Source organism: Podarcis melisellensis, assembly GCF_964234715.1.
Source record: "Podarcis melisellensis genome assembly, chromosome: 5".
Taxonomy (NCBI): domain Eukaryota; kingdom Metazoa; phylum Chordata; class Lepidosauria; order Squamata; family Lacertidae; genus Podarcis; species Podarcis melisellensis.
In genome coordinates, this window is record NC_138537.1 from 45,668,263 (window position 1) to 45,695,962 (window position 27,700).

General features: G+C 44.6%; 1 protein-coding gene across 1 annotated transcript in view; it reads left to right on the plus strand.

The window, feature by feature from the left end:
* Nucleotides 1-1,140: 1,140 nt before the first annotated feature.
* Nucleotides 1,141-27,700, plus strand: part of SORCS3 (sortilin related VPS10 domain containing receptor 3) — a 399,928-nt gene continuing 373,368 nt past the window's right edge. Inside the window, exon 1 of the mRNA XM_081912026.1 lies at nucleotides 1,141-2,693. Coding sequence (XP_081768152.1) covers nucleotides 1,791-2,693 — 903 coding nt within the window. The 5' untranslated portion in view covers nucleotides 1,141-1,790. The remainder of the gene's footprint in view (nucleotides 2,694-27,700) is intronic.

A 27,700-nucleotide genomic window follows, 5' to 3' on the forward strand; every position in this document is an offset into this window, starting at 1 on the left:
CCAATTTTGGGGAGCGGGGATCATTCTTCTGTAGTGAGGCATTCGTAGGACCGGGGACAGGGACGATGTATTTTATACTAAAACACACACGTTCCTGCAGCCACCATTTATACTTTCTCGGTTTAGGGAAGTCTCTTGGGGAAATCCACCTGTAATGAGCTCTGTTCTCGACTTGGATATTTTGCAGCGGTGTGGGGGGCATAATTTCTGCTGTTGTGTATTATTGTTTTAAATTCACGACCACAGTTTATCCTTTCTATTAGCATTTCTCCGCCTATAAAAAGAACGTTAGGGACCCCCCCCTCTCATTTGTAACTTGCTGTTCCACAGCGAAGACCTGTGAATCATCCTAGAGAGGGAAATTTGTTGCGCTTGACAGCTGGGCTCTTGACCACTTTTACACGGAATAAAGTCCCGTTGGTTTTATTTCAAGTTGGATTTACACCCAAGTAAGTCTGTACAGAATCGCGGATCTGGATTCCTAGCCTTTTGTTGAGTGTGGAAATAGTAACATAAATGTATTTTTGTGTTTGTGTGTTGCGCTTCAGAGACTCACAGAGTCGACAGCATCAGTGCATGCATGGAGTCTTCCGTGGAAGTTCCAAAGGCGTGAAATTTACTTCCACATAAGGCTTCGGTCCTATGCACTTACTTGGGAGTAAAGCCTCGGCGCGACTTGCTTCCGAGGAAACGCGCAAAGGGTTGGGCTGCCAATCAGCCACGGATCGCTGTGGATGCTCAGTAGCAATACTCAGGATCCTTTCCGCGCTCAAACTACAAGAAATCCAGAACCGCGATTCTATGCAGACTGGGTAGATATACTATTGGAAGCAGCGGGACTTCCTTACGAACCAACAGGAACAGATCAGGTTTAAACTCTCTCTCTCTCTCTCTCTCTCTCTCTCTCTCTCTCTCTCTCACACACACACACACACACACACACACACACACACACACACACACCACACACACAGCCTAGCCTGTTACTTCAGCGGCTTCCGTTACGAGACTATCAAAGCAGGAGAAAGAAAAGCTGTCCATTTCTGGCTGTTGGGGAAACCCGGGAGATCTTTGGCTCTGACTGCTTCGCTTTTCTAGCCCGCGCCTACCCATTCGCCCCCGCCACTCGCCTCCCCAGGGCCAAAGCGGCGGTGCTTCCCATTCCGCGGCGCCACGCGAGGAGAAAACCCCCCGGCGGTGGTCCTCCTATCGGCTTTCCTCCTTGGCTGTTGTTGTTTTCCTTGCCCACGCACGCCCGTGTGAGTTTCTCGCACTCGCTCTTTCTGCTAACACAGAGGCACCGACGCGCGGGCGCGCACACACACCGCCGGATTCCGCTGGAAGTGCAGCGTGGTTGGTGCACGGCTCGGTCTAGTTCAGCCGCTGCGTTTCGCTGGGGCGCAGCAGCTCCTCCCCTTGGTGGTGCTATCCTCTTACTTGATCAAATCCTCGAACGTGAACAGTTTCACTGAAAAGCACTTTTTTGGGGAGGAAGGGGGGGACAAAAAGAAAGAAGAAGAAAAGAGAAAGAAAATCCACCAAGTGAAAGAACAAGAGTCCCAACTATACAGGAGTGTGTCTGTGGTTTTGTTTCGGGTTTTTGTGTGTGGCGGTGGGGATTTGTTTGAAAAAGAAAACAACTGCTCGTCATCAGAGAGGAAAAGGTGGAAGAAGAGACCTTTGGCTGCCAAGGAACCCTCCGAATCAACCAGCTTATCCCCTCCCTCCTTTTCTAAAGGATCTGCCTCCCCCACCCCCCCACCCCAAACAAGCAACTCTCTCTGCGAGGCATGGAGAGAGGCTCTGGCTGGTCCTCGGGCTGCTGCTCCATCGCTTGGATCGCCTCGACATGGCTCTGGCTGGGCACTTGGCGTTTCACCGGCGCTGAGATAACTTGCCGCTCTTGCTTTGCCGCCGCCGCTTCGTTCTCCACATCTCCGGCATCTTTCCGGGTCCAGCTTCTGCAGCAGCAGCCGCCGCCGCCGCCTCTGGAGGTTCCTCGGGGAGTGCCGCTTGGGCCAAGCGGGGACGGCGGCGAAGGGGAAGCCCTGCCGGGGAAACCCGGCGGAGGATGGGGTGCTGGGGGCGAGGGAGAAGAAAGAGAAGGCGGCGAAGGAGGAGGAGGAGGAAGGGAAGAAGCGCTCCGGAAGGATCGGGGTCCGGGAAGGGGTCAGCCGGCGGCTCGGGGGGTGGGTGGGCTGAGCGCCGGCGGGGCGCGCCGGGGAGCGGCCGCCGGCGCCCTGAAGGGAACCGGGAGGGCGCGCCGGAGCCCCACGCCCGGCCAACTCTTCTCGGCCAGGGCGAGGGGCAGCGGAGACTCGCCGGCGCTTGGCCGGGAGGAGACGGAGCGGGCGCCCGGAGCCGCCAGGGAGGAGGAGGCAGGAGTCTCTCTTGGCAAAATGCCGGGCGGCAACCCTCGTGAGCGCAGGGCCAGGAGAAGCGCCGAGGAGCGGCAGCCTTTGGCCCCGGACAGCCTCGGGGCAGAAGCGGGCGCCTGGGGCGTCTCCTTGACCGACGGCCAGAAAGCGCCGCGAGCGCCAGGCAAAGGGTCCCGCGAGGAAGGGCGCACCGGCAAGCTGAGGGGAGCGGCAGGCGGCGGAGAAGAGTGGAGGCTGAGCAGCACGACCTTTGCCCTGGCCGGAGACTCGGCCCACAACCAAGCCATGGTGCACTGGTCCGGCTACAACAGCAGCGTGAGTCAAAGGGCCCCTCGGGGCTGGGGCGGGAGGGCTGGGCTGGGGGGTCGTAGTAGTGCCATGCTTGGGCAGACACAAGTCCACTCCCTTTGTTTTCCTGCTTTGCCGAAAAGAAGAAGAAAAGTTTTCCCATCCCCATTGGCTGGGCTGGAATAAACACGGTCTGGGGAAACGCGCGACAGATCCCAAAGCCGTGTCATCTCTGGGTGGCTGGTGGGTGCCAGGGAAGGAGGGAGAGTCCTACGGTCCCCACTTTTTATTAGGCGGTGGGAAACGCGGAATACGAGCTCCTGGAGGAAAGTTCGGTCAGACGGCTTGTTTCAGAGAAAGGCTCTTTCTTTCTCTATTAAAAAAACCTGCAACCTTCCTTCTCCCTCTGAGAGAGAGAGAGTTATGCTCTGGACATGGCTTGTAATGCAGTTGCTTTCTCTCTTCCGCCCCACCCGTCCCTGGAAACCCTTCAGTGGGTCCGTGTGGGCTCGGTTGGTGGGGGGACGCGCAGGCTGAGAGGGAGGGAGGGGCGTGAGCCTTCTCCGTACTTTAGAGCCTGGCGTTTCATTTATTAAGGGAAAGGCACGTACCCCTCCCTCCTCGCCTCTCTGCTGACATGCAATGAAAGAAGAGGAAACAATTTCAAACAAATCAGAGGCAACTCCGAGCCTTTTCTTTCCAGTCAATAAAAGGGTCTAATAATAATAATAACAACAACAATAACAGGAAGGATTCCTAAAAGTTTGCCTGACGGATTCCATTTGTGTGTGTATGCATATATATTTCCTGGACCCAGTCTTATCAAAAGGTGGCGCCCTTGAAGTCTTATTCTGAATAGCTGCGCTTGGAGGATGCAGCTACATTATAGGCAATGTGTCTGCTGGAGAGAGCAATGAAAGGGGCATTGTTAGGTTGACTTAGCTAGCTAGCATCTTGCTTCATAATGCTCCTAGGACGGCCATAAGAAGGATTTTCAATTTTATTTTAACCTGATGCCAGGAAGGTTCTAGTCAGTTCTGCCATTAAAGGCTTGGGAAGGAGGCAAAACTGTGCACAGAGTGTTGGGGAAAGCCCACCGGAGGCAATGTTCTGATTATTACCTCCTCCTTTATTGCTTTTTGCATGTACTGTCACCAGGCACAGAACAATTACAAGCACCAAGTGGAACATCCAGATCTGAAAATTCCATATTCTGTCTTTTCATACAGTTTTTACTTCCCAGTCGTTATTGGTCGTTTGGGGCCCAAAACCTTTGGTGTCTTGCCTATTCCTCTACATTGTCAGAAAAGAACAACAGCCTCATACACATTTTGATCTGGAAGGCTTACTTTTAGTTTATCACCATTTGCCTAGCAATGGAGACTTGAGTGCAGGCTACTTTTCACCTCATCGTGCCGTGGGCACCACATTACTAAGAACAGAAGCAATAGTGGGTGTCCTAAAGATGTGCCATGTCTAGAGAAGCACTGCGGAATCCTGATTTTTAACAGCTTTGATCAATGCAGTGAAATTAGAAGTTGTTTCTCTGTCTTAAGTGTTCAGTGATTCACCAAAGGAGCTAGTCACTGATACGGGTTTTCAGTACAGTACTTGATTGCTTCTGGTTCAGTTCAGTATGCTTCTGGCACTTTGGGAAAATAAAGATGTCATTTTTGTCCAAAGGCAAATGTCAGATGATGATCTTCTTTACTAGGATGGATAAATAATACTAGATCTCTGCTAATAAAACTAAGGACTTGTTACATGGTGCCAAATAGCCAAGTACACTGCAGTAGCATTCTTGGTTCCCTCCCTGATATTTTGGGCTGGAAATATCTGGCTGCAAAGATGCTGCGTTTCACTGATGGAATGGCATGGATCACTGTGGCATTTGTGCGAAGGGAAGAACGAGCCAGCATGTTAATGAACAAGTGATATCCACGATGTCTGTAACTAGAGGTCCTGCTTCTGGGGACTTTCCCCTCTTACTCCCTCGTGGGAGAATGCAAAGGCTGCAGCTTGTGATTAATTAGCTTTGCTCTTAAAAACCGGGCACTGTTGTGAACCTACAGGGAAAGTCAAATGCTCAACTTGACTCTGAGAAGCACTGCTGCTTTCATGTGTTATCAGGAAACACCCTCCATCTCACGCTAGTAATCAAAAATAGTGGCTGGCTCTTTTATCCTTCCTTCTGCAGCCGTGCTTCTGTCTACCCAATTTGACAATAGGCTTGATTGTGGCATAAGGAGGTCAAGCAATTGGCCCAAAGGGGCAGGGTGAAATAGCGATTTGGCTCACAGTAGAGCTCAAAGCTATTATATACCTGACCGCAAGACTTCATCCGTGCCTGGCTGCTGCTGGGGAACATGTTTTCTGAATGCACAGAGGAGATGCAAAGCATCTGAGGGGGCGCAGGGAATACCAAGGCACGTCCCCTCACTGCGTAGGTTGTGCTATGCTCTCCTGAGCAGCTCGGTGCTTCAGTTCTGACTTTGCTCACGTGCTGAGCACATAGGGGTTGCATCCCGGCTTCCCCTCTCTCTTTGTGAAGATTTGACTTGTCAAAGTCTCCTCCTTGCCTTTTGGCAGGCGTCGGGAACTGGCAAAAGTAGTTGTTTGGCACACAGTTAATTTCAGTCTACAGATCTCTCCTGGGGTTTTAAAAACTGGTAGAAAGGGAATAAGGAAAGAGTGGATTTTTTATTATTAAAAATGCTAATGGAGAATAGAAGCTGCATGACACTTAGGAAGAAGTTGGGGGAGCATACTCAAATGAAGAATAATGAAAAGCATTTAGAAAAAAATGAAATGAGAAATTGTGTTTTTACTTGCTAGAGAATTTCTTTTTAAGGCAGATCAGGAAACACTCACACTTTCAGCTATAGGCTTAGGGAAGTACGTTTCGGAACATGTGTGCATGCACATGTATATGCACGTGCATATGTAACTATGAGTGTCCGTAATATGGACCAAAGTAAATCAGTTGATTTCTTGCATCCCACTTCCCTGCATATAGCAGAGAGACTGTAGCTTGCGTGTCACAATGGGGGGCTATGGAGCCGAATCCAGTCCTGCTTATATATCTCCAGCATCTCTTCCATTAGATATTAATGTGGAATAATAATACTAATGCAATCTTCTGGGAGTTTACCCAAAAGTAAACTGCTTAGTTTAATACAACTGAATGTGAATTTGTACTGCAGACCTTAGAAAGAGGGGGGCTGTGCTGGTCCCTTAATAGAATACTTGCGTTGGCCAGAGAGTGAGATGTGAGAGACACATGTTGTCTGTTATGGAGCCTCTGAATGAGCATTCACTGCTTTTACTACCCACATGGGGAGAAGAGGTTTGCATGGGTTTTCCACCACAAACAAATGAATCATCCATTGTTCTTTTTCCCTGGCTTTTCCCACTACCTTTTGCCTTTCTCTTCACATTCTTTTGGATAGCCTCCTTTTCCTCATCAGGATTTAGCTACCTTCTCCTTCAAGTCCTGCTTCAAGATCTACTCCCACCGCAAAGGCTTTTCTTATTACCTTGGCCTCAACTTACCTAGTGGTGCAGTAAGGGAATTCCAGACTCTGGTCTTTTAGACGACAATGTGTACAGTGGTACCTCGGGTTAAGTACTTAATTCGTTCCAGAGGTCTGTTCTTAACCTGAAACTGTTCTTAACCTGAAGCACCACTTTAGCTAATGGGGTCTCCTGCTGCTGCTGCGTCACCGGAGCCCGATTTCTGTTCTTATCCTGAAGCAAAGTTCTTAACCTGAAGCACTATTTCTGGGTTAGCGGAGTGTGTAACCTGAAGCGTATGTAGCCTGAAGCGTATGTAACCCGAGGTACCACTGTATTCACTTACTTCAGTATGTTGTAGGACAGCCCTGTTGCATTTGGGGCCTCTCCTGCTGATTCTGCTCAGTGGGGGACTTCTGTCCCAAAGTCCTGCCCCGAGAGCACCATTGAACTTACTTGTTCCTCTGCTGCCACTGGTTCTGCCCTTCCTCATCACTTCTCTAGCAATTCCTGCTTCCTATCAACTGTATTGTACATTTTATATGGCTAGTGTCCACATCAGCTGTGTGATCTGTGTATTTTGCAACAGAAAAATAAGACTCACTTTTTACTTCACACATAGAAAAATATGTGTGAAAAATATTTTTTGTATATTTAGGGGGGGGGGGGAGAAAAACCAGCACATGAAAAGCCCCTGAGAGGGAAAAATCAAGCAAATCTTAGGTTAGAGAGTATCTGTACAAGTGTTGATTTTGGGTTAGGCTTTCTGAAATTTATGAAATGAGCTGGAACTGTATTAGAATCCTATAGCTGGTAAACTGCATAACATATATTTTCCTTTCACCATAAAGTGATGAAGTGAAGGCAGGAGCTGTATGCTATCAGAAAGCATATGACACAGTCAACCACAAGGTCAAGCCAATTAGGAGGGAGGTCACGCCTGGTAGGTCAGGAATTACATTCCTCCCAATTGACTTAAGCTTATAATTGGATGTTTGGGGTCATCTGTGTTCTGAAAATTAGGCTGCTGCCATTTCTACTTCCATTAATATGTGTCTAGCGTCAATTGCTATCTTTCCTAAGACTTTAGACACCAAGACTTTGGCATCCAAGGCCCATGGGAGATTCCAGTGGCTGCCCTTTTAGAGAGGGCTATCTTTGCTAGTAGTATAGTGTTAGGGAATTATGAATCAGGGTTTTTGTTAGGAGCTCTTCCTACACTCGAGTAGGACCCTGGTAGAGACACATGCCCGACTGGCATGTTCTCTCCCTCCTGGTCATTCATTCAAGAGCTTCAAGAGCTTTCTTCTGCCCTAACATCACAGCGACCGATGCCAACAGACATCGGCACACTTAGGGATCCAGTAGAAATTATCTACTGAGACAGTGGCAGCAACCCAGTAAAAACAACAGAGTTCTGTGGCACCGTGAAGTCTTAACAACTTTCTAAACTAAAGCCCACTTTGCTGGATGCAACAAAAGTTTATGTCATAATGACTGAATTTGTTGGTCTTTAAGGTGCCACAGGACTCTTTGGTTTTTTTGCTGCAACAGACTGGCATGGCATTGGCCACCCTTCTGGAATTGCTGCATTAGTAACTGCAGAAACTGAACATCAGTCGTCATGACAGTGGGAATTGCTACCAGAGTTCTGCAGCTGTGCCTGTTCATTTGCTACCTGTTCTCTGTGATCATGGGCAAAGGCATGCCCTCATCACCACCCTGGGCAGAGCCAGTTGACACCATATGAACCAGTCCAGAGTTTCACATCCATTAACAGATAGACTGATCACTTCTTAAAGATGTGAGGTGACTGCTGCTGAAAGTTCAGCTCTTGATTAATCTCAGATAAGTAAAGATGGATGAGTCACATGGAAACATTGCAGAATGAGAAATACAGACCATATGAGCCCCATTCAAAGAAACATAAATGTTAAATTGTCCTGAAGCTTTCACTGATGCTAAATGTGGCTGCTTGAAACATTTGAAGAAATATTGTCTGACTTCAAGGAGGAATGCAACCACGTTCCACTCTCTGCATGGGATGCTATTTTTCTCTTCACCCCATTGAAGGTGTTGGGCATTATTGAGACAAGCCAGAACATTTTGCACAGGGATGGGGTAGCTGTGGCTTATGCATTGTGAAAGATATTGGACTCCCAACTCGCATTAGTCTGAGCCAGGGATGATCAGAGTTGCAGCCCGGAAACATCTGCAGGCCCACAAGTTTTTCATCTCTGGTTTAGAACTTGGCTTTCTTATCAGTTATAATTTCCATCCCTATGAACAGCCAGAGGAATGAAGAAAGGCGTTTCATTTCTGCTGTGCTGGATGAAGTGTGTTGTCTGTCAAGAGATTTGGGGCTCCTTGTTTGGCTTTGGCTGAAATTCTAAGCATTCTGATTTGGAAGAAAGCCCCATTGAAAATCAATGATACACTTCTGAATAAATGTAATTTGGGCTAGTCAGTCAAGAGGCCCCGACTTCCTGGGTTTTAGAAAAACGCTACAAGGTCAATGTTCTTATTTTATTTTCCAGAGCCTGGTTTATGCAACTGTGAAAGTCTTGAGTCCTTGTGGCTTCGCTCCCTCTAGTTAAGATTGTTTCTCTGTTCTTTGTGTTAATTATATATTGTAAGCATTTATATGCATGCAATTATCTATGACAATAAGTAATTAATTGTATACATACATGCATCTAGAGTCCTTTGTGCAAAATCTAAACAGTAATTAATTGTTCCTCTTCCTTGTGGATCTGACACCCTTTGCTCAAAGAACTGGAAATGCCTTTGTTGGATAGAAAGGTCTGGAAGTGTGTGCCTCTCTGCCTGCTCCTTTTTGGAGGTAAGGCTGGTTATGAATGCCTTTGGCATTCTGGTGGGATTGCTGGCTGCTAATGTGCACATGTCAGTCTGATGCTGTTATTTTACCTCTCACCTTGGTGAGATGCACATTGGGAGCCTGATGGGCTGTAATAGGTGGCAGGTGGTTTTTTAATTAAGGGCTCTAACAAGAAAGGATGGTGACAGGGACAATACTTGGTTTTATTTTGGAATGGATAGCTCTGCTTAGCAGAGACTCCTAGCCAGAAAGACTCTGCTAGAAAGACTCTTAGCCAGATTCCTCAACAGATAGTGGCACAGAAGATGGTTCATTTAGGTTCCTTGCTGAATAACTTACTCCCATGACACTAAACAGGAATGTATCAGGCTTCTTCAACCTCAGCCTTCCAGATGTTTTTTTGGCCTACAACTCCCATGATCCCTAGCTAGCAGGATCAGTGGTCAGGGATGCTGGGAATTGTAGTCTCAAAACATCTGGAGGGCCAAGGTTGAGGAAGCCTGGAATATATTCATTGGGACTGAGAGCGCTGCAGCTGGAACAGTGTGTTCCCCTGTCTCCACTTAGTTGTGAATCTGATGTCAGGATTGTCCCTATTTCAATTAATCCAGTGCAGGGAGGGTTACAGTTTCTTAATATGCTCACATTTCAATGTATTGCTTGGATTTGGGTTACAAAACAAATTAGTTAAGCTGCTTGGATATGGCTGGGTAGCTCAAGCCTTGCTGTAGCTTTTATCTTTCTCTAGAGACCACAGTTCAACACATATGTGTAAGCACTTTTTAAGCCCATTGAAACCAGCGTGTTTGTCAGGGAGGAAAACCTGTTGCCCTGCAGTCATTGTTAGATTGCAGCATCCCTGACCAATAGCCACAATGGCTGGGCATGATGGGATCTGGAAGATCCCTAGCTCCCCAATCCTTGTTTAAGTGTACCCAACTCTGCATAGAATTGTGGACCACAGATAGAGCTGGCTCAAGCTATTTTTGCTGCCCTAGATGAATTCAAATCCAAACAACTTAGTGAGGTAACGATTGCTAGTAGTAGATTCACTACTATATGAGGAATGGGTTCATGTGTGTACCATTTTGCCCTTTGCCTCAGGCAGCAAAATATCTTGGCCTGGCCTTAGGATGAGCCCAATCTGAACTCCTGGAAAGCTATTGCCAGTCAGTGTAGACATTATTGAGTAAGATGGACCAGTGGTTTGACTCAGTAAAAGGTATCTTCCTATGTTCTATGTTTGCCAGATTGTGCTATGGAACACCAGGTTCTCTGGGTCCTGTACCATGTCAGGGATTCCTGGTCAAGCAGAATGTCCCCTCCTGTTCACTCACCCTTCACTTTAGACCTTTGCTGCCACTAGTTAAAAGCGTTTTATTTTTCTGCAAGGCTGCCTTTCACCAACCAGCCTCAAATCCCATTTGTGTCTCCTTGAGGACACCCAAGACAACGTAAAACATGGCGCTCTGTGTATTAATTAAAATATATCACAGTGGCTTGCAACAATATAAAAACATAAAACAAATTAAAAACACAGATGTTGAGTGATATGTTCAAGTAGACCGCAAACCTTTTATGAAACGAGTTTAAAAGTTTACTAAAAGGAATAAAAAAGCAGTTCCTAAGGAAAAAAAAGGGTTTTCATAAGATTCCCAATGGAGCAAACGAACAAATAAACAAAGAGTTAAATGCAGCCTGCTTTCCCTTTCTCCTTAGAAACCCTACATCTAATGAATTACATCCAATTAGCCATGTCTGTAACCCTCCAGGGTGTGTTTCCTTTGTATCCTGAGATCACACCAGATCTGAAAGCCAAAGCAAGTTACTAGCCAGATAGTCCTGGGGCTCCATGACTGCCCTACTTTTGAATTCACAAAACCGAAGGAAGTACTAGGGTCACCCCCCCTCCCCCAGCAGACATCACCTATGTGCAATCTGCGCCCTTCACAATGATTTTACCAGCTTCCAGATTGACCACTGGTCATGCCAGGTTTAACAAGTTAACCCTATAATTCCCAAACAACCTTACACGCAATATTTATATACCTTGTTTTGCAAACAGTCTGGTTTGCATACGTTTTGGATTACAAACATGTCAAACCTGGAAGTGTGTGTCCCGGTTTGGAAACATTTTTTGGATTACAACCCATTTTTTTTTGGATTACGTTAATTTTTTTGGGGGGAGGCCCCATTAGCGAAAGCGTGCCTTGGGTGACAACCTGTTTTGGTTTACAAACGAACCTCCAGAACAGATTAGGGTTGTAAACCAAGGTACCACTGTATATATTTTTTAAAAAACAGAAATAGTCCATTTCCTTCATGTTGTGTCAAAGTTGCTGTGTTAGCTTTTGCATCCAATGGCAATGTGCTGCTGGAAATGCACAGGCTCAAGACAATGTTTCGCTCCTGTTTGCTTTGGGGTAGGAGCTTCCTGAGGCAGTGGGATCATAGAATTAGCCTGGACTTTGGTTTAGCTGTATCTTGGCTGTGGACCTGGCAGGCCATTCTTCTATCTCCTTTCAAATTGAATGCTTTAAGGTACTGCCGTCATGGCTTGGTTCCCTGCCACTTCATATCTTGGCCCTGTTAGCAGACAGTAGCACCCTTCCTCCATCTGCATCAAAGTCTCTAGCACCGTTCCATTTAAAGCTCTCTCCATCCTTTCCTTTGCTTCATTCACTTCTCTAATTTCCCCCCTTTTTTGCACCAAAGAATCTCATGTGCTACCAGTCCACCCCCTCGCTTATTTTCATTTCCTCACACTAGTCTTTGTGCCTTTTGCCATGACACTTCTGAAACTTGGGATCGCCTCCCTTCTCTGTGTCAAATCATTTCTCTCTTCCTTTTTTATGTTCCTTTGGCTCTGTCTGCAAAGCCTTGCCTGAATTACATTAGCTTCGTCTTTTAACACTGCGCTTCTCTTTGACTTTTCCCCTGTACGGCTCTGACTAACTACCCAGGATATCCCCAACTTCCCTCCCAACTAACAGTCTTGTCTGTCCAAAGCTGATTGTGCAGGGTGTGTCAGCGCCATTTTTATTCTGTTGATGGTGCCTATCAAGCACCGTTTGATGTTGGGATCAAATGAATGCAAAAGTTTGTAGGATGTGTATTGAAGGCTATGCTTGCACTAAGCAGTTCTCCGGAGGCAGGGGTAGAGGTGGCAGTGGGGGGGAGGCCCCCCCAATAATAGCTGGAGCTGCTTGCAGTCAGTCCTGGGTTAGAGGCACCAAACTGCAAGCAATACATTTAAATCCTTATATAGAAACTATCCTACTGCACAAAGGGTAAAGTTTATAGATTTGTAGAATCATAGAATTGTAGAGGTGGAAGGGACCATGAGGGTCACCTTGTCCATCCCACTGCAATGCAGGAATCTTTTGTCCAACATAGGGCTTGGACCCACAGCCCTGAGATGACGAGTCTCCTGCTCTACTAACTGAGCTATCCAAGTTATATTAATTGCTTGGGGCACTTTTGCTTCCTAACCCCAGCCAGCTCTGGCATGTGGCCCCCAGAAAGTTGACCAGAAAAGAATGTGGCCCTCCACCAAAGAAGGGTTTCTCCATCTCTGATGTGAGGCTTTGCCTGTGGACCTGTGCATTGGTTGGGTGGTGGGCAAGGAAGAGTGGAAAGTTAGTGCTGCAGTATGTGATTTAGGCTGCAATCTTGGGAGTAAGTCCCATTGAACTCAGTGAGGATTACTTCTGAATTGATATGCATACGAATGCACTGCCTATGACAGGCAAGGGTCTTTTTCAATATCAGTCTTCAACGGGGCACAGCTTCAACTGGCTGGCCAACACTGTACTGAGATGGGTACATTTACAGTGCAGGCTGTCAAGTTCAGATGTGCATTACTGACACCATGAGTCAGTGTCACTTCAGCCTTTGCCAGTGTGGTGCCCTCCATATATTTTGGTCTATGATTCCCATCAGCCTTAATCAAAACCAAGTTGGTGAAAGCTGACATATAGTAATTGGGTCTTAAGGGTGAGGCAGACCCTTTAAGTCCCATGTTCATTTTATTGTCCAGCATTTTGTTTTTCAGACAGAACTTTGGGTTGAACATATAGTAAGTAAAGATCTTTGCTACCATCCTTCAAATATGTGCAGTATAGACTTATTGAGCTTATATAGCACATTATTAAGAGACCAGGTGCCAGGGGTATATTTTGATGAATGCAATGTGAACATAGCTACAGTCCCATAATGCATATAAAAAGGAACAGATCCATAATTCTAGTCCTGCATCTATGTCAACTCTCAGTATTAGGAACTTGTTCCAAACCAAGATTATTTTATTCTCTTGCAAATGAGTAATAGTCAAACTGTCCACTTTACAACCTGGTAGGAAGCACCATGCCTTCTGCTGGACAGATAAGAGAAACATCAGTAGTCTTGTAACTCAGAATAGCACCACCTAATTAGCTCAGCTGACCTCCTGCTACCCTCTCCTTGATCTATGCAGCCCTGGGGGCAAAAGCACTGGAAACCGAGAGATCCCAAATACAGCCAGGGAAAGCGTTCAGGAAGCATGGTGGCTAACACTAGAGGAAGCGAGGACATTTAATAAAATATAAAAATGACAGCGGGAGATGAAATTGAGAGCTTTAAAGTGTATTCTGAAAGATTGGTATTGCTGAAATATTAATACTGGAAATTCTCCTGCAGGTGACACACCAAACCTCCTGCTATATGAAAGGCTTTCTTCTCAGAGAGAGAAGTTGGGGCATAACATTATAGGCTTAAAATCAAGAGGGTCCCATTCTGAGGGTATCGTGACTACCGGGAGATCATTCAGGCTGATGGTGCATTCATTCATTTGTTGGCTATTTTATCCTCTGTGGCTTCCCTTTTTATTACCAGAAAGTATTTGCCTGATCATAGGATGCACTTGCCTGCTTTAAATTATCATCTTCTCTTGGCCTGTTTCTAAAATGAAATCCTTCATCTCGGTACTCCATCCTTTGCTTGTGAAACCATCCCTGCATCTTTACTGCTGATGGATGTCCCTGGATGGCACAAGGGAGGATGATTAACTCTCATGGTGCTGGAAGCATAGAAGCTCATCCTTCCCGCTGTTGGTTGATTAAAGGGGAAAGCCGACTACAGACTTGTACTTTCTGCCTCCTGGAGGAAGTCCACCCATTAGAAACTGAAGTCTTGGAAGATTATTTTGTTACAGGATATTAAACCATTTTCAAGTTAATTAATTTACTTTGAGAAAGGATATTTGTCGGATTACTTTGAGGGAGGAAAAAATGTTGTCATTTACAGAGTGCTGGACTTAATGAATGAATTTCATGCCACACATATATGAATCAGATCTCATGCAACTAACGGAGCACACAAAAGCCAAGGTTTTGCCCAGGTCCAATTATTTTTTATGCCATACTGTAAGTTGCATGGATTCCCACTGACAGAGAAGAAAGAGCACCTATGCCCTTTTTGCATGCTTCTTTAGGTTGCAGTGATAATTTGCAGCATAGAAGCTAGTTACTTCTAGAGACTCCTGAGATATTATAAACTTTTAATTAAAATGAAAGCAAGTTTCTGTCCCTCATCATTCTGAAGAAAATGCGCCATCTGTTTATGTATCCATTCATCTACCTACCTACAACATGTGTGTCTCTTTTTTAACTGAGAGGGTTCACAAATCCCTTAGATTTAGTTTCACTGGACTAGATTCAAACCCATTTGAATGCAAAGTCCAAAACCCAATTAACAATCTTTGCCCCATATGAGCAAAGGGCTTGTGTGATGTCTGAAAGCAACCATTGTGGTGTTTATTTCCTTTCTTCATCTTGACCTGTCAACCAAGTGGAGAAACTATTCCTTAGGACCAGAACTGTAGTGGGCAAAATGGATTTAAACCTATGAGATTCAGGTTGATTCCGTCTTTAATTTGCAGAGAAAACACTGGGGATTCCCTCAAAACCACAAACAAACCTCTGCTTGATTCACAACATCAGCTTCCTTCATTTCTCTAAACTAGATTGATAAAGTAGGTGGGCAGTTGGATCTGCAGAATCCACACGAACCAGTTCAGCCCAATAATTATGGTTATATGACCATAATTATGGTCATAATTATGGTTACACTGATTGTTGTGGATTCTGCAGGTTGATCAACTTTACCCCTTCACCAAATTCGGAGTGTTTTGGTAGGTAAATGGCACCCCCCTCTGCCTCGGTTTACAGCTGGTGAAAGGGACATGGCAGTACCCTATTTCTACAAAAGACTACAGTTCTCAGTCCATGGCTCTAGCACTGTGGGATAGTGCACACTTTGGTGCGCTGTTTGGACACGATGAGGTCTTGTAATAATAATTGCCCATGGGAAGGTATTTGCCTTCTCGTGGATGGCTGGGAACTGCATGGTATAGCAGCAGAGACTCTGTTCTTGCTCAGCATCAGACAACTGGATTGGGACCACTGAACACATTTGCTCCAACCCACAATGTGTGCATGGATGCAGCTAGAACCTCTATGTCCTGCCCCACCACTCTGCCCACACTGGGTCATGCCCACTGAGAGACAATTATAGAAAATGTGAGGATCTTTCTCCCGCTCTCCCTCTCGCTAAACACATACACAAGTGTTTTGCTTTAACTTGCATCCTTGAGCCTTCATGTTTTCCAGTCACTAAAGCTCTTTTTTAAAAAAATCAGAGGATGCCACTTCTAGCTGTGTCACATCTTTCATCCGAGGGTCACTGGGGTCCCTTTGTTCCAGACTCTAGTTTTACAGTGAGCCATTTTAATTAATTTAAGATTGCCCTCCTCACTTGTTCTTCTCTTGTATGATTACAAACAGCCAGAGCCGCATTTCCAGGTGACATTTTTCTACTCTCTTCTGCAAGCAATTGGCTTCATTTCTCTTTCCCCGAAAGCTGGGAGGCCCAACAATAAACTTCTTAATTAAATTTTACATGGCCCTGGGTGTGGGGAATGGAGAGACAAAGGAGGAGATCAAAGTGTAAATAAAGCTTTTGGTAAAAGGTGCCAGCAAATCCCTTTGCTTGGATTGCTGTTAAAATCTTCCACCACCTGAAGGCTGCTGTTTAGTTTAGACAAATGGCTTGTGGAGATGGGAGTACATTACTGAGCAGATGTTTCCTTATTTACTTCCTAACATTTATATTCCACCTTTCTTCCAACATGGAACCCAAGGTGGCATATCTGTGGCATGCATGCAGACCATGCTAGGGGAAGTATACCCTTAAACGCCCCATGATCCACACATTTTGTCAAGAAATATCCAGGGGAGTGTGGCACTGCTCAGTTTTACATTTGGAGGGGGAACTAATATCCCTATGTGGTGGAGGTGCGGACTCCTCTTCCTCCTCCAAATGATAATGCTCATCATGAACTGGATGCCCCAAATGAATTATCTTTTCCTGTGATTCTTCTGAAGAGCCACATGAACTAGGCCTCTGTGCCATTGGATGTTTGCATAAAGCAGAGATGGGGAACCTGTGGCCCTCCAGTTGTTTCACTGGACTATAGCTGCTAGCGTCCCTGGCCATTGGTCCTGCTGACTGGGACTGATGGGAGTTGAAGTCTAATGATACTTGGAGGGTCCGAGGTTCCCCATCCCTGATGTAAAGCAAATGATGTACACAAAGTAGTATTGCCATGGCAGAAATATTATTGCTCTTCAACCATGTGAACTGTGCCTCAGGTGATTAAGAATGGCTCCATTGATACCTGTGAAAAGAATATTGAAATCCTTGTTTTGCAAAGGACAAGGGAGTTCTGGGGTTCTGTATCTATACCCTGGCATAGACCAGACCCGCAGTTGTGGGTTAATATCTCGCAATTACCCTGAGCAAGTAGGTAGAGGGGTGAGTGCCTTAGGCAGTTTGGAGGTGTTGAAGGTGAACGGTAGAGTGCATGCTCAAGTCTCTACTCCCTAGCACTGCCAGTTATAATGATCACAGGAAGCAGCACTGAGAGAGGCTCTGTAGAATACAGGCAGTTGAAAGTACTGGATCAAGACCAAGGATCTGGCTCAGTTTGGCAGTATGTCATAAATATGCTCCCCGGTTGCCAAAGATATGCCTGAGAATGAATGCAAATATTGATGGCTCCAAGCTAATATTGGCATCCCAATATACTTTGTAAGCATTAGGATGCAAATAATATTTGCATACCCCTAAATCAGGGCTTCTTTTGAGGACTAGCTCAGTGGAAAGTTCCAGTGCCAGGTTCTAGCTGCAGGAGCAGCTATATACATGATGCTGGTATATGCTGAGAATTCAGCCCAGCCTGACTTTTTGCATTCTGTCGCCACCAGATTTATTTATTTATTTATTTGCAAACATTTCTATGCCACAGTCATTTAGTGGGGGAAATCGCAGTGGTAAATAAGCATAAAAACAACAATAAAATTTCTCTCTCTCTCACACACACATGCATCGCTGTTCATTAAATTAGCTTAATAAAGCAACATAGCTGGGTCACTCCTCAGGAAAAGGCTGGGTAAATGGATAGAGTTTTAAGCAGCCACCCAAATGGCAATACGGTAGATGCCTGCCTGGTATTCATTGGAAGTGCAGCCTAAGGGGCGGGTGCTGCCACAGTAAAGACCCTGGTCTTAGCGGATGTAAGATGAACTTCAGGAGCCTACAGCACTACTAAGTGTGTCTCTCTTGGGGATGTAAGTGACCAGGCAGGAGTGTACAAGCCAAGATAAGGTGCTCCCAGAGGTAACCTGATCCCAAGTGGTCCTAGGCTTTATATGTCAATAGCAAGACACTGATCTTGCCTGAGTAGCCTCTTGGTAGCCAGTGCAGTTCTTCCAGCACAGGTGTCAACAGGGCACCTCCTTCACCAACCTGACCCGAATTTCACTGCATTTTAAAAGGAAGCAGGGGCACATATGGAAATACTAGAGGATGTTTGGTCCGATTGCTTCTTTAAAAAATGTTATCCATGGAATTGGATCAGACGAGCATCCTGATTCTTGTTCTTGTTCTTCTCAACTTCTTTTGCATTGTGTGTCTCTCATCTCTGCTTAGCTCCTATGAGAGCTAAGCCAGTCTTGTCAGTTTACCTCCGTAGTCACAGCACGTGGCACGTTTTGTGTTTGGGGGAATCTTTCCTGACAAGTGGCAGCCACGGAGAAGCCAGAAGCTACTTCAGGGGCCTGTTACTTATTTAAACCACTCCTCCCCCCCTCCTTTGTTTTGACTGCTGCCACTGACTCATGTACCTCAAACAGCTAAGCTTTGTCAGCTTTTGGGGGGCTTGCAATGAATAGATGACATTTTTCTTAACCCACCAGAGAAATTAACAAGATCTATATTTGGGGCCTTTATGATTCAAGCACATTTTGTCTTCTTTGAAAACGTGTTGCACAAGTGCTTGAGTACCTTGCTGCCAAAAAGCAATCAAGCAAGGAGGTGAAAGGCAAGTGAAGAGAGGGCATGGCCCCCATCTGTGTGGTCAGCAGTACTGCCTGCTGGAATCCAGTCAAGTAGGGAAACACGCTTGAGGGAGCTGGGGGAGGGCTGTGTTGTTGGGAGGATTCCACTCTGCTTATTTAGGTCAATAGAGTTGAGCCGGTCGTCCCTACCTGCCAGAGCTCATAAATTCTTGCCCTGAGAACTATCATTTCCAAGTATTGCTTAAGTCATCCATCCTGTCACAATCTGAAGGCATGGGAGAAATGGGCTTGGCAGAACAGATCTGTTACAGTTTAAAGCAGTGATGGCCAAGTTTGTTTTGTTTTGGGACTACAACTCCCATCATCCCTAGCTAACAGGACCAGTGGTCAGGGATGATGGGAAGTGTAGTCCCAAAACAGCTGGGGGGCCAAGTTTGGCCATCACTGGTTTAAAGCGATTTCATCAGGCTGATGGAGGCTGAGGGAGAGGAGGGACCTGAATTTGGTTCACCTGTTTTTCACTGACATACATCCTTCCGTATCCAGATTTCAGTCGTGCCAAAGAGCACATGGACTAGAATAATTAGCTGAAGCCTCCCCCTGTTGATCATTAGATTCACTTAAATATCACAAAGTTCCACCAATACAAATTGGATTCTTAATTGCTGTGTGGTTGTCAAGCACCTAGGATATATTTTTTTTTAAGTCCAAGTTAGTTTGGGGTTTAGGAGTGTTGTCACTGAGTCCCTTTATGGCCCTGGAGATATAAGGTTGGATCATCAACAGCAGCCGTGAAACCTTGTTGGTTTGCCACCCCAAATGTTAGACCTATGTGAACTTTGTCTGAATCAGAGTTTCTTGTACAGTCTGTCTCTTTGGGTTTCTCTCAGTTTCTCATTTTTCCAAACTTAAGTTCAGTTCACCACATTTCAATATCAGCTTTTGTTTTTGTTTTTTAAAATTCCTCATGGAAATTCACAAGCATTTTAGTGCGCATTTTTCTGAACATACCATTTTTGGAGTATGTAATTTTTGCTTGATACAGGCACACACACCCCTTATGTGGGGCCTCCACGCTCATAAGTGGAAATCACAGAAGTGGAGAACACTTTCTAAACACCTTTTAAATGTCCTCTCTGCTGCTCTCTCTCCAATCCAGACCAAAAGTACTATCCAAAATAGATCTACAACTAGAATTGAAGCTCTGGGACTGGCAGGAGGATGGATGATGCGAGGAAAAGCAGCAGCAGCTGCTGCGCTACCCTGCACACCAGCTGTTAGGTGGTTAGGCTGAGCAGCCTAAACAAAGCCCAGCTCCACCCCAGGTCCCTTTGGGGCTTCCTCCTGCCCTCACTTTGGGTTCTGGGGAGGTTCTCCTCATGAGCCATGAAGACTCTCCAGCTCCCTCCCACCATTTCCAGGTTTCGATTGAATCATTTATTTCCCTGCACCATGCGTATACATGGTCATGCACAAGTCGATCTTGTGTAAGTGGGGGTGGGAGGGAGCCTATATATACATATTGCCATTTCTCCGCTTATAATGCATTTTGTGTATGTTATTTTCACTAATACAGTATATGCATTTGCATCACAAAATTTGGAAAAGTGTGGAAATGGAAACATAACTGCGTTTTGTTTTGCCTCTTATTTCTGGAACGGCAAATTAGATGGTCTGGCATTAAAATGTGAACTGAAATTGAATTTCTTCCCCATTGCTATTAACCACAAATGAAAAAAATGAGTTGCACAAACCTGAACTCATTACAAACTGAACAGCAACCTGTAAATTTGGGAATACCAACTACTAAATAAGAATGGGTCCAAGTTTGCAGTCAACAAAGCTTAAAGACAGAGTAAATAAAATATATTTGGAATTAATTAAAACAGCTTTAATAAGTCATTAAGGATTAAAATACAATTATAAAATAACATACTAAATATCACAGCTGTTGATCCTGCTTATATTCTCACCTAATTAACAAACCGTAGTTTTTTGTTATTAATCTTGTTGTTGGTCTGTTAGTGAGAAAACAGCCCTTATGTATTTAACTTCATAGTTATCGTGGATTGTTTAGAGCAATACAGGGTGAAGTTCCCCTGCCTTCACTGCTGAAGAACTTATAAAGTGTTTGGATTTTCTATAGGGATTGATTTGGAGAGACAGACTGAGCTCAATTTTTGAATTAATGAATAGTGAATTATGAATTCATGAATGCCAAAGAGTGAGTTATGTACTCTTTAATATTGCACGATAAATTTACGAGTGCAAAAAAGAGCAACAATCTCTTTGAAAACACCATTTTCAGCATTTAATTCCATTTTGAATCTGCCTCATGCAAAATTGTGAAATATTTTGTGTCTAAAAATTATGTGGATATTTGATTTGACATTGCTTGCAGACCTACTGCCTGTCAACTGCAAGAGTACCATTTGCTTACTTGGAAAAGTTACATTATGAATGTATCAAATGTAATTCCTTCAAAAAGTGAATTTAGTGGGTTGCATTCACCTAAGTCCTACGCAGAGTAGAGCCATTGATAGTAATGATCTGACATTTGCCATGTTCAGTAACTTCAATTGATCTACTCTGAGTAGCACTAGCATTGAACACCACTCTCTCTTTGTGTGTTGTCAATCAATCCCAGTGTGCACTGGTGCTGATGTCCAGTTTTCCTATATTAGTTCATTCCCCATGAAATAAAAGGGATAGCCAACAAGCACGATGTTTTTCGATGGAGCTGTAAGGTCACTTCACAATGAGAAATGGTTCGTGCTTTGCTGTTTGCGAACTTCCAGGTTGTTGAGCTATGCGACCTTCTTTGTTTGGCAAATGTTTGTTTCTGATAGGTTGTATAAAACCCTTTTATAAAGCCAAACCTATATGTTCCACCTCTAGCTACCTAAATGTCACTGCATAGGTCAAGACTCTGTGTGGAAAGGGGCAGAATTTCCTATTTCATACAAAGAGCAGTTCAAGGTCTGCTAAGCAATAATAGATTTTCAATGTGGCTCCTTCTCTGCTCACAAGGCGCCTAATGGGAAATCAGAGCATTATATATCTGAGAAGCTGTAAATAATAATAATAATAATAATAAAAGGCTGTGTACCACGGTAAATCATTTATTTCAAGAGCATCTATTGCATTGGCCTTGAGCTTGGGTTGTTAACTAAAGCACATTGGATACCACTTGTGATTCACCATCCAAATATTGGATATTGCAAATAATGGACAGCCTGTGAGAATAAAAGGGAAAATACAGACTGAAGGTGAAAGCAGCACACACCAAAAATGTGAGCGATTGTCAGTTACGTTCTCAAAGGAGCTCAGTTAGGAAGGATTTCCCCTTCTGCTAAAACGTTTTGCACCATCCCAGATTTTGGGGCACATAAATACTGGAAGGTTTGTTCTTTTTTTTGCTGTAGGTCAAAAATACTTGGATGAATTGCTGGTGGCTGCACCCGCTCTCCCTCCAGCCTCTTAGTTAAATGGCAGCTGGATGAACAAATGGTGGCAGTTCAATTACGTTCTTACCGGGGCTTCCCTGCAACCCTGTGAGATGTGTGTGCAGGCTGCAATGATAGGCCATTATGCTAGTTTATCAAATACCAGTAAATCCCATCTTTATTTAGAGATTAACCATAGGGCTAGTCCTTTGGAAGACTATCACAAGATGTGATATTTAGCTGAATGGTCTTGCATTTAACATAAGAAGAGCTCACTGGATCAGGCCGCTTGCCCATCTAGTCCAGCAGCCTGTTCTCACACTCCTTCAGCCTTAGCACTTAGGTTTGCAAGGCCTCTCCAGATCCAGAGTTTTCAGAGAAGTAGCGCTGGGCATCTTGCTTTAGATTTGCACTTTCCCGCAGTTCATCCCATGCCATCATGGGAAGACTCAGAATCCATGTGTCAAAACGTATTGAAAAATAGAAAACCAATTGCTATTGTGGAACGTTGACCTTCAAAATCAATATGCCCAGGGCACCACGTGCTATACATCTTTATCACAGATGGCAGCGACCTACTATTTATTTTGTCTTTCTCCTTTACGGGGCAAATATTAGGTTATAGTAATATTTCACATCTGCTGGAAAAGGGACACCGCTTCACTGTCTTGGTGCAGTAGCATCTTTTCTGAGAACATGAGTGGTTTTCAAATCTACATTGCCTAGGTAGAAAGGACTCTTTGATCTGAAAATAGAGATGGTGTATGTACTTCTGTAATCCAAGAAAATCTTTAATAAAAACATTTTTAAAAAGCAGGCAGAGATGTCCTGTGCACTTGAGCCTTCATCAAATATTACACACGTAGGAAAACAACTGTGTTGCGATAAGCTCAGGCTGGCCAAGTGGCTTTCTCATCAGTCCAGAGTACTGTGGAATAATAGCCCAGGCGTTGACGCTGCTGTTCAAGTCCACTTCTGCTGTAATGTTGACAGCTAATTTCATTTCCAAGGTAGAAGAAAGTGCTAGGCAAGGGATCTGGGGGGAGACCTGGCTGATTATTTAAAATGAATTAGGCGCGATGAAATATTTAGCCTTTAAACAACAAATTTAATATGGTGAATTGCATTTTATTTATTAATGGCTCTTGTGTGGAGATTTGTAGAAGGTTTCTGCTGAAGTGCACTGTTGTGATATTGCAAAATATGGTAATTACTCTAATATTTTGATGAATTATTAATAAACGCTGGGCCTAGGAGGGTAACTCAGTAACAGAGATTTTAAAAATCCATTCGTGGTTTTGGGGAAGGGTATTGCTACTATTTGTTTTCTGCCACACTGCTCTTGACCCCCCCCCCGACACAAATATGAGGATGATGTTTTAATATGTATATTTTTAGACTGAGCTACCTGCTATAAGCTTCAGGTATTGAGGGAGATGGATAGACAGGAAATTTATATAAATAAAACAAACAGATAATGAAATTGGATTCTGTTGTCATACGGGAATACTATCACAATCCCCTCGCTTTTGCTTCTCTCCTGACTGCACTTGGTGGTTTCCCTGGGAGGCAGAGCTTGAAACCACATCATAGAACTCTGAACTCTGATTTTAGGGCACATACCCCTAGAGAGGCAGGCCTTAAATGTTGTGGGAAATTGTCATAATGTTGCTTTTGTTTTATTTTGTGGTGTTTTTTTTAAAGAAAGGAGTGATGGGTGTCTGAATTCCACACGATGTTTTGATAGAGCTGGCCAAAACCTTTGCTGCAGGTCAGTAGGAACACTATTTTACTACTGAAATAAAACATTCATGCTGTGACAACCCATGTAAATTATAAATGACTTGTCAACAGCTAATAAAGACTTGCCAACAAGCCTCAGCAGCCAGCTCCTGACAGATGTTTTCTGGTCTTTGGTCTTTAAAGCTCCAGGCAAGCCTATGAATCAGGTGACGAGGAAGTTTGATTTACATAGCCAGGCAGCTACTCTTTCCGATGCCCATCCATTAGGAGGCAAATAAGACCTTGTCCATAGCCTTTACTCTAACAAATGACAAAGTGAGAGGTAGGATTGCACAATAACATTGTACTGGAAAGGTTTGGCGCAGAACAGCCTTGCAGGGAATGTTCTCCCAACACTGTGCACCAGTGTGACGCCAGTGTGAGAAGCATGTCACTGATCACTCTGGTTGGAAAATGTAGGTCAAAGGAGGGGAAACTTCTGGCCTGGGGATGGCAGGGCCTCTCAAAAGGGCATCCCACCACAACCCTCCCACCAGCTCCAAGTACTATGCAAGAGAGACATATTCAGAGGGTCCAAACTGGCAGAAGGAAGGGCACACTATCTTCTTCCAATGTGCTGCAGCCCCTCTCTTCCAGAAGCAGGTCCCACATCATCATCATCTTCATCTGTTTATTTCTGTTCACTGCCCCCAAAGCAGTGAACAAATTAATACCAGAGAAAATACAATGAAACTACAGTAAACACAAATGTACAATACAATGAAAATAATAATTGAACTGATAAAATAGCAACAATCCCAGCACACCATTTATACACACACTTTATACGTACATTTGTGAATTGCATTTGTGTCCTCACCACCACACAATGGCCATCCACAAAACAATTGTCCTACCCAATAAGCTTTTACCTGGAAGCAGCTGCAGCTGTAGCAAAAATTTTACAGGCTAGTTGGCTCAACCTTCTGGCTCTTCAGCAGTCCTCTTACTGCTATCCACTACTGCTACATAACAGCTAGGCTTGGGGAGGCTGTTTTCAAGCTGAACTGCTGTGTGTGTGTGTAGCAATGTAAAATATACAGGGCAGGTGAAGAAGAATTATATGTGACTATCCCCTAGTTCTGATACATCCCGAGATAGATGCTCCAAATCATCCAAGTGGCACTTCTAGAATCATATTTTTTGAAGAGTATGGAAGTAAATAAATCCATTTATAACAAAACTGAGAAAACTATTGTCAAGGGATATTGTGTGAGGTTTTGTACATTGCTTCATTCTGCTTTCTAAATCAGGAACCCCCACCCTATTTCCTTCTTTTCTTTCAAAGCATCTGATTTTGCTGCTGGTGATGGAATAATAAAACCACACTTAAACTCCCATCAAGCCCCTTTCTGATGCAGTTATCTGTTACTTATTTTCTCTCTTGTGGAAGATTTGTTCCTCCAAATGCAGGTCCCCCAAGCTTGTCTACCACTACACACATGGGCATCCTGCTAGCTTTCAACTGAGTGGATCTGCTGAGTTTACATGCAGGGAATCAGTTGTATGTTTTGTTCACCTTTGTGTCCACTTCATATTCAGCCCACTTCCATCCTGCCAACACACCTTGGGGCAGCTTTGCATTGGCATTTTTGCACAGACATATCGCTGTGTGTTGTACGCAGTTCAAAGCCAATTCCAGCTGAAACATCTGAAATGCCAAAGTGATTATGTGAATTCACTCTCATTTTGGTTTTGTTGTGTAGAACAGGCTCATGTTCTGATAGAGAGAACAGCTTTTCATATCTCAGGAAACATTTTGGAGTCTATTATATTGTAATCCTGAAATTTGTTTTGAGGTGTTATTATTTTACATATTGTTTTCTGTTTTGACCTATGGTTGGAACAAGAAAGACTGGCTGGCTGACTTATCTGGGAGTGATGAGTCATTCTGGGGTTTTCTGAGGGCAGTGGTGCTCTCCTACAGATCTGGTTGAGAGGAGGGTGGGAGGACAGATGATAAATGGTAACACTTTCTTTGGTAGGGCCATGTGGCTTATGGAGCTGCAGTTTTGCCTGGGGATGGAGATGAATTCTTACAGATCAGCTGAGAGGCAGACAGCAATGTTCTGAGACAATTCAGTGGTATCACTCAGAAGGTGGCAGAGGTGAGGCAATCATAAATAGGGGAATAATAAAAATCTATATGGAAATGATGGCATCCTCTCCTACCAATACATTTCCCCATGAATTATAAAAGCACAAAGTTACATTGCCAATGGACCTCTCAAAGGGCTATCTTGGACCATCTGCCTGACACAGCCACAGATTGCCTTGGTAATCAGGAAAAAAGCAGAATCCAAGTAACAAGTCATTTGTCAATTCCACCCTTCTGTCTTATAAAACAGGATGTTTCAATAAAATTCCCTCTCTTCCTCCCCATGTTTAATCACAGGATATTGATGTTGGGTGAATTAACCTGGCCTGCAGTTTCCACATTAGCCACCTAAAGCTCCCACGAAAGAAGCATCCAATTAATTCACTTGTCAAATTACCTCTCCCTTTCCTCTCTGGAATGCCTCCTGTGTGTTGCCTGGCGACTGGGATAGAGCTGATAGGCATGTATATTTGTGAATACCAGCTATCGTATAGGTGTGTATGTTGGTTAATACTAGCTATCTGCCCTACATCTTCCCAGCTTTATTTACAGTTGACACTGAAAAACAGAGTGTGAGAGAAAGCCCAGACTGTTTCTTTTAAGTCTCTCTCTCTCTCTCTCTCTCTCTCTCTCTCTCTCTCTCTCTCTCTCTCTCTCTCTCTCTCCTCTCTCCTCTCTCCTCTCTCTCTGGAGTAACTTTCTAGGCTTATTTATTCCTTGTGTCCTAATGGACAATGATAACTGGTATCTGTCAACTGTGGTATCCTTGTGGACTGACTTAGTGTGATGGGTATTGGAGACACTGCATTATGGTGGTTCTGTTCGTATCTTCAGGACTGTGTTCAGAAAGTAACACAGGCTAAGTGCTTCTCAGCCCCTTGGCACTACCCCTTATTAGAACATTCTCCATGGTACTGTGACAACCAACTTGCCTTTCCCGCTTACCCCATGTTTTCCTCCATGGGACTGCAGCAAGATGCTTGTGCTGTCTTCTGCTTAGCTCCCAATATTTTAATCTGGTAGTTTCCAAACTTTCATCTGGTGGTTTCAATCCAATCCAATCTGGAAAGGGTGGGATGGAGTGGGAGTGGCGAAATGTTAAGTCCTGCCTGGCCCTACCACCTCCTGTTCTACTGTCAGTGGGGAAGCCCTCTAGGTAGGAAGACCACAATGCACCTAGCCCAATCTAGGCATCTTTTATCTTGTGAACCACCCTGAGATCTACAGATGAAGGGCAGCATATAAATCTAATTTCATTATCACCACCATTTTTGCTGCACAGTGAAGAGGCATTTTTTCACCAGCCCTCCCCCTTCTTCTGCCCTGGGCAGTGCAAGTTGTGGATTTGCTCCTGTCTGTGCTGCTCCATAAATACCCCCTCCCTCCTGACTAGGGATTAGGATGGAACCCTAATTTGCAAAGAAGCCCCTGCAGATCAGCAGAGCCAGCTTCAGGTTTGAGGGAATGGCCACAGAAGATCATGTCCCCTTCATTAGTGGGCTTGCTTCCAAGTAGAAGAAGAAGAAGAAGAGTTTGGATTTGATATCCCACTTTATCACTACCCGAAGGAGTCTCAAAGCGGCTAACATTCTCCTTTCCCTTCCTCCCCCACAACAAACACTCTGTGAGGTGAGTGGGGCTGAGAGACTTCAGAGAACTGTGACTGGCCCAAGGTCACCCAGCAGCTGCATGTGGAGGAGCGGAGATGTGAACCCGGTTCCCCAGATTATGAGACTACTGCTCTTAACCACTACACCACACTGGCTCTCGACTGTGATCAGCAGCTGTAGCAGCTATATTCCACGCTGCACTAGATGGCTGGGTCTAGCTGCCATTTACATTCCCTGCAATGCCCTGGAACAACATTATATTGGGGGCATTGTGGGAATTATTTCTAAGGCATCCCAGGGGTTCCTGGAACACCCTTTGAAAACTACTGTGCTTAAAAAAACATATTTAAG